Genomic DNA, 14,346 nt, shown 5'->3' on the forward strand with positions numbered 1-14,346 from the left:
GTGACATACTGAATCCGTTTATGTCATATAAGATATGTTAATATAAAGAATATTTGGCTGTGCAACAGATAATAAAGACACACATCATACGGTGTACATATGAGCATAAAGCTATGCTTCAGTTCATCTCCCATACTTCTTTAAAGCTAATTTAAAGCGTTCGATTAGTTCGGAACACAATTCGAACCTGTTCTTTTATAGGCGAAACATAAACGCTTCTCAATATTAGAGACAAAGTGGATCCATCAGGATGATCGGTGCTATAAAAGTTTAACAGGGCCATAGCAAGAGTTTTTAAAGACACATATATTGTTATTTCAACAATCATTTCAATGAACACAGTACTAGCACATGATTGATTTTTTTTTTACTTTCCAAGTTTAACTAAACTTAAAACATTCCGTCTTTTGAATAAAAGCTGAAACGTCCACCGTTGAAAATAAAAACTCTCGACCTAGCAGCCTCCTTTTAACTGAGATTAAAATCAAACAGTCACAAAGATTGTGACTAGGGGACTTCATCTGCTCGCAATGTGCCTTTTCGGACAATTAATTAATTTCATTATTAATATGAAAACGCTAGCCATGATGATCTCTCAGACAACCTGCCAATCACCTTAGTTTCATTCTGCTGAGGACAGGCACCTATGTTAATATTAGGAATTCTGCTGAATTTGCCGAAATACGTATAGATATATACAAAAAATAACGATCAAAATAAAAGCTATAATTCATTAAAAAAGAAAACTGATTTTAAAATATTTTCGACGTAACAACTCAAAAAACTAAAAACAAAATTACACCTAACAGTAGTTAAACAAATACACTTTTTAACCTAGTAATTTCCTAAGGTCTTTCACCAGCAACGACTTTTTTTCGCCCCTTAAACATTTTTCTATCAGAGACCTTGTTGTGAACCAACTTACATCATAACAAAGCTCCAATTCACAGAGTTAAGTAACTTCATTTACGCAGTCCTTGTAATATTACCAGCGGACTCTGTGCCAATAGTTCCTGTGTGACCAGGAACCCATTAAAGAACCATTCTGTTATTTCTTATTGGTGCTATGGTCTGTCATAGCTATCTACCAATATTTTGAAGAAAACTTCAAACGAGACCAATGTCTTATTTATTACTTTAATATATGCCTTTACTTTATATAGTTGCCTTTTAGTAAGGTTGACTAGAGTCCAGATGTCAATGGCTTAAACTCCAGCTGGAAAGGACCATTTTTCTAATTCATTTGATCAGGAATAAAGACTTCGTGTATTATACTGTAGCGAATTCCCCGTTCATGCAAATCTTCCCTATTACAGGTAGTTTCAACTGGCAAGACTATTATAGATGTTGATAACAGAATGTAGCTTAACTGCACTTAAATCTTACGTATTTTTAATAAAGAAGTATTAAAGGGTAAGAAGGGTGTGTACTCCCAATAAATATTTTTATTAGTTGAAAATTTAATATGCATATATCTTCTTGTGGTTATGTACATATACTTTATATTAAAAAATAAAAAACCATCTTTTATTTTGAATTAAAAATTAAAATAAATTATTAACATTGTTCTCTTCTCATTAATTTCAGGCTGATAAATGCACCGTCATCAAATTATCGTGATATTCATGGTGCCAAAAAGTGTCAATCATAAATTCTATATAAAAAAGTAATGAAAATAAATTATTACTTCTACTTATTTTGCTCAAAAGTAGAAATAAAAGCAGAACGAGTGAGTCCAAAGTGAATGAGATTCAGATACTTTTTCGATCCCACGCATGTGCATTAAATGGAAACTGGCTTCCAAGAAACAGTCAAGTTCAGCGCGTGCGCTTATGAATAATGCAATTTTGTTGTTTTTTTGAATGTTTTTCTCCGCAACAATAAAACTTTTTATTGTTACATAAAATAATAAAAAAATTCCAATAAATTTATAATAATAAAACCAAAATGAAATATCTTTTGTAAGGTGCCAAATGCAACAACCAAAAGTGGGTCAAAACTGCAGACGTGAGCTTGCGGGCGTTAAAAATAAATTAGCAAGCAGCAAAATTAAAAGCGAAAAAAATTGTCTCGAAAGGTGCTTGATTAAGTGCAATAATTACAAAAAGAGCCGAGAGCAATTAATATTTTTCAGCAATTTTTTATAAATAATTTAAATATTTTTGCAATTAAAAATGCTTGCAGCACTCAACGCCATAAGCCTAACATCTTAAAATTAATTCACTGATAAACTTTAACCAACGAGAAAATAATTAAACAAATTAAAAATTAAAGAGAATTAATATATAAAAACAATATTTTTCAAACTCTTAAACTCTCTTAAATTCGCTTAAGAGAAAATTTTCGAAAATTGTCAGTAAAATTCGAAAATGAATTCTCCGCATTTGGTAACCGCAGCGAATACTCATCACATTCACAATCAACAACAAAATGCCGGTCTCACCAACACAAATATGAAAAACTTTATTAACACATACAACAACATGAGTAACAGCAACGGACTTAATAACAGCAGCAGCAACAGCAACAGCAACAATAGCAACAACAGTGCAACAACAAACCTTGCTAGCACGAATAAGTTTGCGCCTGCACGTAGACTTGCTGGAGCGCGTCAAACTTTACGTCTTGCCATACCGAAACAACAAGGCGATACTTATAGTCTCCAAAATCCATGTAATGGAACAAATGCGTTCTACCGGCATTCGCCATCGCAATTGCCACCAGCTCCCATACTAAAACGCAACACCCCAAGCCCTGCTACTGCTTCCGTTGCTACCTACTCACATACACCAAAATCTTCCTCGCCTTTGGAATCACATAACTTGCCAAATGTAACGCCGACCGTTTTAAGTGGAAATAATGGTTCCACTATAGTTACACCTTCAAGTTGTGGTAGTGGAAAGTTATTAAATCTGCGTAAACCTAATATTACACTGAATTCATCGGACATACGCAATAATAATGATCTATTCGCTTTTTCTAAGGATTTATCACCATCTGTAGATATGGGTAATATATCTTAGAGTTATTTAGCTTTTTACATTCATTTCAATTGAGTTCTTACTTTTCAGAACACACACCCATGTTTGCTGATATTGCCTCATCAATTTCACCATCTTCGGGCTCACCAACTCATCACTTGAATCGTTTATTCAATCTGAGTCCTTCGACAAAACGTAGTTATGGAAATGTAAGTACACGTTTTGTTTCAAAGAAATACAAATATTTATACGGACAGCTAATAAAAACCTTAATAGGAAAATTATAAATAAATATATATGTATATATAAACTACTTCTTTCCTGCATTATTCTAAATCTAACCATTGATCCATTATACTGGGTTATACTCTTGGTGAAAACAAAAATTTTGATATTCTGCACAGGAAGTACTATCGTTATCATTATTAACAATACGCATATATAGTGTACACCAACTACATTAGTTGCTGCTAGTTGCTAATAATTTGAAACTAACATATATACAAACTACTCCGAATATTAGTCCCATGTGATGCCTCAATGAATCTATAGGCACACTAAAATGATAACAGTGTCTAAGTGCTATCCTCAATTTAAGATGACAGTAGACACCTGGACATAGTAAAGAAGAAAGATATGGGGTAATGTTTCTCCTTCTTTTAAAATTTAACGGAATTAATATTTTGCAAATTTCGGTAAGAGATTACAATGCTTCTAAATGTGATTGTTAAATGACGAAAGTATTATAGAAATGGGTTCTGCTTTTCTTATTTGTGTAGTGGAGTTAAGTCATTTTTGGATTTAACTTTTACACTACATACAGGAGCTTACCCTTAGACCTCTCATGTATACCATATTTACCCAATTATATTATGTATACCAGCCAATTCTGTAAAATGCTGAGTGAAACGTTCACCCATCTTATTTGCTCATGTCCCTATGATTGCCAGAAAACGGATCTACAATCTATTCTCCGCTTTTATTGAATAGAACGAGACATTATTACGTTTGTATGCATTCAGTTATCGTTTTCGTTTCTTGAGATAGTGAAAATCCCTATTGTATTATTTTGTATTGAAACGAAAGTAGTCGTGCATCGATATATATATTACGAAAAAGTATATGGAAAAAAACCTACAAATTTATAAAAAATGTGAAAGATAAATTCACTATTTAAAATTGAAATGTACCTGCTGTACAGTTGATGTAGTAAAGTCTCTGTAGAAGAGATCAGGAACAGGTTTTTAGGTTTTTTAGTATCCTGAATTTCACAACATTAATTGTTATTAAGAAACAAATATCTTGAATTTCACTTTTTGTTCAGGATCACAGTTATGATTTGTTTATCCTCTAAACAAAAATTATTAATTTCTTTCAACTATGATTTTAGGTAATTCTTACCCTTTAGTCACACCTATCCTTACGTAGATTGCGGTACGCGATATATGCTTAAAGGACATTGTTATTGTCTTTTAATAGGTAGAAGTGTGGCGTTTTATTAATTTCTATTATATTAGCTACCTAAAATGCATATATGCATAACATTTTGCAATAAAATGGGTTTATGATGCTAAAATATTCTGAAATAATTTTTAATAATTTTTCCATATTTGTAACATAATAATATAATAATAATAACATTTGTGGGATGTCACAAATAAAAAACCTTGGGTGGTTAACACAAACAAACAGCTTTGTTTGCGACGCACTAATTAACGAAGCATGAAATTTTTACCTGTTAAAGGATCGAATCCTTATATGTGATCCCAGACATTTTCCATCTATAAAAAGGAGTAAATATTGTGAGCAGTTATCAGTCAATGTACAGCGACAGACTAAATAATATCTGTAATATATCAGTTCATTTCATATATCAGTATAGTCGTAATAATTCAAAATGAAGACATTACCGTTAAACAAACCTAAAAACTTCAAGAAGATGTCCATAGGCTATTCTTTGTTTATGCATAAGTTGGAACTTAATTGTCGGAAAAAGGACTTAATACGTCGATACTCATCTAAAATCAATCTCACCAATAGTCTGATACGCAATGCAAGGAAAAATATTAAAAATTGCGCTCCAGGTGTCTTGAAAGCGATGAACCGCGAAACACGTTTTAGAAATAAATTGAGGTATAAACTGGAATCGAAAAGAATGAAGAAATCCTTGAAGAAACAAAGAAGACTGACTAAACGAGAGGAAAAGACTGACGAGGAAAACAAAGAAGAGAAAGCAGTTCAGAGCCAAACTCTCCACCGTAATATAATAATTTAATGGAACTCTCCAAATAATGTGACCAGTGACTTATTCAGTCAATCATGATGACGACGATTTCGAAGGATCCAATTATTAAATTTTTGTGATATTGTAAATATATTAAAAAGAAATGTTCATTTAAATTATATTAAACATAGATTAAAACTTTATAATAAAAACTCTAAAAATTAAAATCCAATTGTTGTTCAATTACTATTTGAAACCAAATGGAGATTATTATACTTTGAATGTCAGATATATATTGTCCATGCTTCAGTTAAAATTATTTTACATTCCTTTTACAAACGTGTTCTATATATTCTATAAACCGACACATTTCCACTAAATCGATATAAGCTTATATTGAAATATTTTAGTTATTCCGTTGTTTAAGTTCTTAAGAGCTCATTGGCATAATTCAGTACGTTTGCCTAATATATAATATATATGTAATTGGACTACGTACAAAAGTTTGTCTTAGTAAGGGAAACCAGACATAAATCTGGATAACTAAATGTTCTTAAAAATTAGTTTTTTAAATATTTGTGAATCCTTACCACCTGCCAATGTTAATTTCTCTACTTTGATATCAAATAGCATAATAGCAATTATATAGTTGCGCAATTTGCAACTATATAATGCGGTTTATTTCTAATGAGGAAAGTTTGCTGGTTTTAATGGTCAAGTCCGTGGAACTTTCTCTTACTTGCTTATTTTTTGTTTTCGATTCTCTGAAGTTATGTTTTTGGCAGAGAATATATTATTATAATATGGAATACCTCTATTTCCGGTTTCCCCTGTTTTAACATAAAGATCCTCAAACTTGTAAATCCTTTGTTATAGTAAAATTTTATGGCCAAAACAATAATTAACTTAACAAAAAATAAAAACAAATGGATTTCAAAATTTTAGGTTTATTACTCCCTTTTCTATTCAAAATTTTTTTGCTCAACTTATCGAGGTCTTTTCAGTCTTGTTTTTTTGATAGTCTTTGACTGAATATTAATTTGACTTAATAGATCGGTCTTAAAATTAGTTCGGTAAATATTCTTTTATTCCTAAGTTAAAATTAAGTCGCCCAATACAATAGTGTACATATATTATTATTATATGTAGACCATAGACGGATAAAGAAGCCATCAATAGAACTATTTTTAGCATCTCGTTGAGTCTCGTTAAGCATCTATTAACGTCTCTTTAATGGTTAAATTCCCAAACTGTTGAGCTACTGTATTTTGTCATTCCTAAAGTTTACTTTTGTTTATTTACTCTTACTTTACTTTTGTATTTAGAACACGAGACATAGCAATATTTTTTATTCTGTTATAAATTATGATATATTCTTTAATATCCATTTGTTTTCTTTCACAAACTATTTATCCCAAAGCTTTAAAGGTTTAGCCTCTTGAAAATATTCCAATTTTTATATTTGGGAAATTTCGAAATACACCAATAATCTGATTGTAAAGTTTAGAAGTATAATATTTGTTACCTGTCATATTAATCAAAAGGTTAGGTTTGCTAGGTCAGGATAATAACTTTTTACTTTTCGGAAATAAAATAATACAAAAACAGAACAATTAATAAGAAATTGATGGCACAATTTTGCAAAATATTTCCGGAAAATTTGTAACATAATAATATAATAATAATAACATTTGTGGGATGTCACAAATAAACAACCTTGGGTGGTTAATACAAACAAACAGCTTTGTTTGCGGACACACTAATTACCGAAGCGTGAAATTTTTACCTGTTAAAGGATCGAATCGTTATATGTGATCCTAGACATTTTCCATCTATAAAAAGGAGTAAATATTGCAAACAGTTATCAGTTAGAGTATAGCGACAGACTAAATAATATCTGTAATATATCAATTCATTTCATATATCAGTATAGTCGTAATAATTCAAAATGAAGACATTACCGTTAAACAAACCTAAAAACTTCAAGAAGATGTCCATAGGCTATTGTTTGTTTATGCATAAGTTGGAACTTAATTGTCGGAAAAAGGACTTAATACGTCGATACTCATCTAAAATCAATCTCACCAACAGTCTAATACGCAAAGCAAGGAAAAATATTAAATATTGCGCTCCAGGTGTCTTGAAAGCGATGAACCGCGAAACACGTTTTAGAAATAAATTGAGGTATAAACTGGAATCGAAAAGAATGAAGAAATCCTTGAAGAAACAAAGAAGACTGACTAAACGAGAGGAGAAGACTACCGAGGAAAACAAAGACGAGCAAGCTGTTAAGAGCCAAACTCCCCACCGTAATATAATAATTTAATGGAACTCTCCAATTAATGTGACCAGTGACTTATTCAGTCAATCGTAATGACGACGATTTTGAAGGATCCAATTATTAAATTTTTGTGATATTGTATATATATTAAAAAGAAATGTTCATTTAAATTATATTAAACATAGATTAAAACTTTATAATAAAAACTCTAAAAATTAAAATCCAATTGTTATTCAATCACTTGAAACAAAAAGGAGGATATCAGAAAACATCAGATGTATGCATACATTGTGTTCTATAAATTTTTTTTACTTGATTCAGGATATTTCTTTAATCTGCTGCATTTAAAAGATCATTTCGAATACGAAGACATCGACAGCTTTAGTGAATTTGATTCTATTTGATTTGACTTTAGTACTTACTTTGCTTATAAAAAAGTTTGTTGAGAATATGTTATACTTACATAGGTATCAGCTAAACATATCCTAAAAATATTTGTTTCAAAACCTCAGTTTAATGTACTTTACTCGGAGCTTGATCGTTTTGTTCTTGAAAACATCACCTTTCAACGCCAATAACAATGATTTGAGTGAATTGAGTGTCCTTTTGAATTGGGCATACAACTTTCGGTGACTCAAAATTCAATTAAAATACTTTCGCAATTATGATATAAATTTTTGTTTGGTTGGCATTTGTACTGGTCCTCATTTATATCCTCACGATTGTTTGAAAACCCTGCACATGATTTCTATAGAGGGATAAGCAATAACCATCACCATAAACTGACTTGTATTGTATTTGTGATTGTATTTTCACATAACTCATCACTCATGAATTTATCACTATAAGGTTGGATCACTATAAGGTTGGAAAGGCATAGAAAAATCTCTCATAAGTTTAATGACGATTTCTTGAACGGTTTTTGTCGTAGATTTTAAACTCTATAGATTTTTTTTGAATATGTGAGGTGCTTGCTGTTTTTATAAGTTATAATCATTAACAGTTAATGATTAATTCAATTCAACAAAAGGTCATGACTTCATATTATTGAAAATATATTTTATAACACATTATTTATTGTATATAATTAAATAGAATAACACAATAAGAAAGAATAAACAACAACAATTTATAATAGATAAATGATTAAGTTTATAATTTTTTTTAATAAATATTTGAATAAACGAAAGCTAGCCGATTGCCTAGCGGCTGCTTAGTATGCAATTCAGTGGGAAATGTGAAGAACAAGTTCTAAAACAGTTAACACCTTCGAACATAATACGTCGCGCTAGACAACGTAGCGTAAATGCTAATGAAGTGGTGTGGAGATATTAGTTTAGGTCATTATGTAGCCAATAATTATGAAGTTTCTTTTACACTCCCTTTAAAGAAATTTGCGTGCCGACATGTGCTACTTTTATGAAAAATTGACTTTTAGGGCGGTGGTCTGAAGTGAAGTGGAGCTAGCCCACAAAGAGTTTTAGTTCTGGTTTTCAAAGAGTTCTAAGAGCTTTTCGGGTAGCAACTTGTTTAGTTAAAATTAACAGTTAAATTGTTTTATATGTTAATTAAGTTAATTATGAACTAAAAGTTTGTTCATTTGTCTTGTATGGTTTGTTTATATTAGCAACAAAATTAATGTGAAAAAGATATTCAAAAACAAATACTGACCACAACAAAAACAAATAGCCGAAAAATTCATTTCGGCTGAGCTTTTGGCCAAATGTTCTGGTTAAATGGAATAGTATTTATGTATAAATTTATTTATATATTATTGTATAAATAAAATTCAAATATATATATATATAAAAATATGTATATAATGAGAAATTTAAAAGAATATCAACAAAATTCTTTGCTCGTCTATAGTATATTTTTTTTTTTCAAAGTTTTTTAAATTTCAAATTTTTTAAATGTTTTTCATTAATGTTCTTCTGTAGTTTATAAAAACAAAACCAATTGAAAATAATGATAAAAAGAACAAACATTGAAATTAAATATGAAATTAAAATCAAAAACCAAAAAAAAAAAAATTAAAAATCTAAACAAAAATTTTATGCCGTTTTGGCATTTGGCGTTTTGGCGTTATTTTATTTTATTCCAACACATTCGTGCGGTGTCGAGAATTTTTTATGCCAACACACAATTGAGTGATTATCTGGTTTCGGAAAGAATTCCATTTTCAGTATTTGTTGAATTGAGAGACGTGCCAGTTCGTGCGACTGTTTCCTCTTTCGTTGCTAATAATTTGAATATTGAATAAACTAAAGCTAAAGTGCAAAAAATAATAAAAAAAAATTATTAATTTATTTATTATAGAATTGTGCTTAATAAAAAATAATTTCTATATTTGTTGTTTTTTTTTGTGTTATTCAACTCAACTCTTAAAGTGTGCGATAATAAAATTGCAACACTGCAATATAAACAATGCACATGCAAATGCACTTGTAGATCTTAATAAATTATTATTATATTATATGAAGTAAATGAGGTAAATAACATTTGCCATTTCAATGAAATGCTAATATGTAAACAGTCATTTGTATGCAAAAATCTTAACCGAAAAAGGGTAAAAAATTCAATTGAGCATGGGCAATCGTATGAGTAGTTTATGGTGTAAAAAGTCAACATTACAAATTGCTGATAAAAACACAATAAACAATCTGAATGACAATAAGACAAACAACTCCAATTCCAATTCAAATTCCAATATAAATAATAAAAGCGGCATTTTTCGAACGCACAGTAGTCGTTACCCTTCTCTAAGTTGTATTTCCAGAGATAAAAAAGGTGATTTACCCAAAAAGAGTAACACTACCAGTGATATAAATATAAGTGCAGATAAAGCACCAAATGAAATTGTAATAATTAACATCAACACACCAAACACACTCTTAAATAATTTAACTAAAGAAGCAACAGTAACACCTACAACACCGACAATAACAACAACACCGAGAACAACAACAAATACAGAGAAGCAAGCAATATCAACAATTGAACAAGAATTTGAAAAAATTATAACAAATTCAAACGAAACTGCATTATCACACGGCAGACCAATAACAATACAGCCGACGACAAGAACTAAAGCATTTATAACAACAACACCAACGCCAGAGATAGCAACAACAATTTCCACTAATATTAAAACGAATCCAAAAGTATCAACATCACAAACGTCAACAGAGAGTTTAAAGTCAGCTTCAACAAAAGCAACAACAATGAAATTTAATCCGAATTTACCCACCACTGTCAAGGTGAGAAATTATTTAAAATTTAAAATTTTTTTCACTCTGCTCACTAACAAAAATGGCAAAAAATAATTTGTGCTATTACCTACTGTTCACTGTCAAATGGTGATTGGGCAAAAATATTAATGGAAAATATTTTTTTTAAGTTAACAAGTGTTTTGTTTACTTTTTTTCTCGTTTTGTTTATGTAAACAAAATCAAATTAATACTACAAAAAACAAACACAGCAACATATACAAAAATTAAAAAAAATATTAATAATTTTTATTACGTTTTAATTTTTACAAACTGACATAATCACAAAAATCGAGTCTTTATAAAAATTACTTAAAAACTTATTAATAGATATTCTTTTCATTGTATAATATCATGTAAACAGCTGTTTTCGTATGACCCTGTATAGTTCAGAAATTCTTTAAATTCATGTTCAAGGTTATAAACAAAATGAAATTGTGTCATTCCTATTTCATTTTGCATACGAATTTGTCTCACTTATTGACCACATGGGGAGTATGGGGGTATGGGGAACAGAAATTTCATATTTAACAGGAAATATTGAAGAGCATAACCATGACGTCGTCCGATTGTGGGTTTGCCTATTATTATTTGTATCATTATTTTTGTATGAAACACATGTAAATATATTCACAAACATGTTAACTAATTAGGCATTGTTTTGAGTTCGGAGGGAAAATTGCGCTATTAAATGGGTTAATGCGGAAGTTTTTTTTGTAAGTAATTATCTGAAATGTTTTATAAAATGTTTACACTGTCGGGCACTTCAAAGCATAGCACCTTTGCCATTATGAGGGTGAGCAAGTTCAAGAGTGATATTGTTTTATGTATCAAATATATTTGTTAACATAAATAGGAGTTAAATTTAAATCTTAATATTTAATTCATATTCTTTTGTATTTTCTATAATATCTATTTCAATGTACGTTTCAGAAACAATTTTTGTTATTTCTACAAATATTAATATATTCTTAAATATAATATTTATATACTATTATATTTAAATTATAATAAATTTAATATCTCTACAAATGTAATCACTACTTACTTACTTAAATGGCCATACCAATCCAATACCACACCGATAACGAGTTGTTGTCGCCATTTAAAACGAAGAGTTATCCTTTTTTCTAATAAAAAAATATAATACAGAGGTTTCGAAAAGTAATGCAAAATTAATTTTTGACTGACCATAGAAAATCGCCATTATCAGTGGTCTTGGAATTATTTCTTATATTTAATTATTCGTAAATAGATTTTTTTAACTGTAAGTACGAAAATTTGAACTCATGCGCTGTCAAATTTGAAGCTTAAAGTCAGTATTCATTAGCCAACTGTTCCAAAGCCGTACTTGACTTATATATTCGAAGTAGGAGTTTTCTTGATTTGCTGTAAAAGTTTTATTAACAAATTCACTTGCTGTGTTTATATTAGAACGAAATCATAAACCAGCTGTACAAAGAATAATTGAATTAATTAATTATATTTCAGTTTTTTTAATGTCGTAAAAGAATAAAGAATTCAACCTTTGGTACTTATAGTTTCAAAAAATTATGGAAATTTGGCAATTATTGAAGCAGTTCTATAGTCAGCCAAATATTCAATTAATTAAAATAACATAAAAATAATTTTTGTTGTTGTAGTTCACTGCTTTTCCAAACCTTTCTATTAAATACAATAGTTTTTTTACAATTTTTAGTATTTTACAGTGATTAGCTTCGTATAAAATATTTTCATTATTTTTAATATTAAAATGTTCTAAAAATAAATTATGATATAGCGACATTTATAGGAAGCGAGCTTGAGATTTATATAATTTTGATATTAAATATTTATTGTTTTTATGACCAAATTTATATTTATTTCTATTATTTTTAGTTGTTCAAATAATACACAACTTTTTAAATTATTTTTAAAAATTATATTTTATTTTCAACAATATTCTGAACAAGGTCTACAGTCATCTTCACATTTAATGAAATTCTAATTTTATTATTGTGAGAAATGCAAAATATTCAAATCATATGCATGTGCTTAATAATTATTTCCAATATAAGAGCAAGATTCTGTACATTGTTTACAAAACCAGATGGCACCCCGAGGTGCAAGCTTGATGACGTCAGGAATATATCTCACTAGTTATGCTTCGTGCACTCCCGAAAAGTTGTAGGTTTTAGAAGTCTATTTAAAGACATAAATTAATATAATATGTATTTACCGTCTAGCAGTCCATTTCGCGTTTTTCTGCAAATGACGCCTGGAGCATGACATTCCCCTTTGTACCACTTTCATTACGTCACTGTTTGTATTAGATGTAGTATATTATTATTGACTAATATAAATGTAAACATAACTTGATTAAGTTAATTGGTTTTTATTAAATTTAATAAACCTTAAACACATCATATAAAATTCCAACTTTGTCTAAGATAAAATAAGACACCTTCTTCAGTACATCAAATACTAAATATCCGCTTGTAATTAGATTAAAAATTATAATAGTATTTCCTATGAAAGTCACAATTAAAAACAATTACCGGATGTTTACTCAGTGGTAAATAATCTATAAAGTCAGCTATGTGTATACCTGTCAGAAGTAATTTACTTTGGGGAAACACCACTCAACTCGAAGATACAAAATCTGTAAACAAGCAAATAGATTTGATAAGCGTTCACACGCCAAGCATATACACACACCAGCCACCGCTTCAGATATGAGTCACAACAAGTATCTCGTGCTTAAGGTGAGATGGTACGATGGTACGCTTTAAATCACCTTAAACCATTTGCTAATAAATAAAAATAAATAAAATTATAAAAATAAATATGAAAAGATCATCATTTACACGTTTTCAAATAAATTTCTGTTCAAGTTCGCGATCTTCCCGGTTATCTGAAGTTATGACGTTAGACTTCGTATTGTCAATTGGCAGAGAATTGCCATGTGATGAGTCACTCACGTTTTTAGGCGAAAGTTTTGATACAACAGCAACGGCAACGTGCGCCGGAAGCTGTGGCTTGCGTTTACGTGCACGAGACAACGAGTCTTTTGTGCCTGCGAAGCGTAAATATGACTTATGCTTCTTCTATGCATGCCATGCTGTGTTCCCAGCTACGTCACTTATTTTATCAGCGCAGCATCATGACGTGTTCTCTCTGCTACGCTTAAGCGTGGCAAATTAGGCGCGAATTTGTTACAATTCGAAAGCTTTTGCTTCACAATCAAAGCCACTGCTGAGACTGACTTTCGTCTTGATTTCATGGGAATTTCGTGTGACTCACCACACTCCCAATTAAGTATTTTATTGCGCTTTATTAATTCATTGTTAATATATTTGTTTACATAATTTAAATCGTTTAACAAGTTGTCAAGTTATAAGTTTATTTTTAGCATTTTAATATCTTCAATATCTTTTTTTTCGGAAAAATGAAGTAACAATCTGTGTCACGCAAGATAGACTGATGAGTCTGTTGACTTATGGGTTACAGTTATTGATAGCTGTTTAGAATGAATTAAATAATGAAACGAATTCGAAATTTGAATAAATTAATTGAAATTGTGGATAATGAATTAATTTTAAAGTCCTTAAT

General features: G+C 29.8%; 3 protein-coding genes across 3 annotated transcripts; all 3 read left to right on the forward strand.

Annotated features, from left to right (window-relative positions):
* Positions 1–1,594: 1,594 nt before the first annotated feature.
* LOC119675463 (probable serine/threonine-protein kinase cdc7) lies at positions 1,595–5,256 on the forward strand. The gene is made up of 3 exons (XM_038086707.1): positions 1,595–3,009; positions 3,072–3,190; positions 4,978–5,256. Exons 1-3 carry the CDS (start codon positions 2,370–2,372, stop codon positions 5,254–5,256), a joined length of 1,038 nt encoding a protein of 345 aa, XP_037942635.1. The 5' UTR covers positions 1,595–2,369.
* A 1,897-nt stretch (positions 5,257–7,153) lies between these two features.
* Positions 7,154–7,531, forward strand: LOC119675549. Its single transcript, XM_038086787.1, has one exon. The coding sequence runs from the start codon at positions 7,154–7,156 to the stop codon at positions 7,529–7,531; it is 378 nt and encodes a 125-aa protein (XP_037942715.1).
* A 2,374-nt stretch (positions 7,532–9,905) lies between these two features.
* LOC119673160 (cell wall protein DAN4-like) lies at positions 9,906–10,746 on the forward strand (the record flags this gene model as incomplete). Its single annotated transcript, XM_038084397.1, is given in 1 exon segment — positions 9,906–10,746. A coding segment is annotated over 1 exon segment (672 nt), but the record flags the coding sequence as incomplete, so codon positions are not given.
* Positions 10,747–14,346: the final 3,600 nt, after the last annotated feature.

The sequence above is a fragment of the Teleopsis dalmanni genome, chromosome 1 (assembly GCF_002237135.1).
Source record: "Teleopsis dalmanni isolate 2A chromosome 1, ASM223713v2, whole genome shotgun sequence".
NCBI classification, from domain to species: Eukaryota; Metazoa; Arthropoda; class Insecta; order Diptera; family Diopsidae; genus Teleopsis; species Teleopsis dalmanni.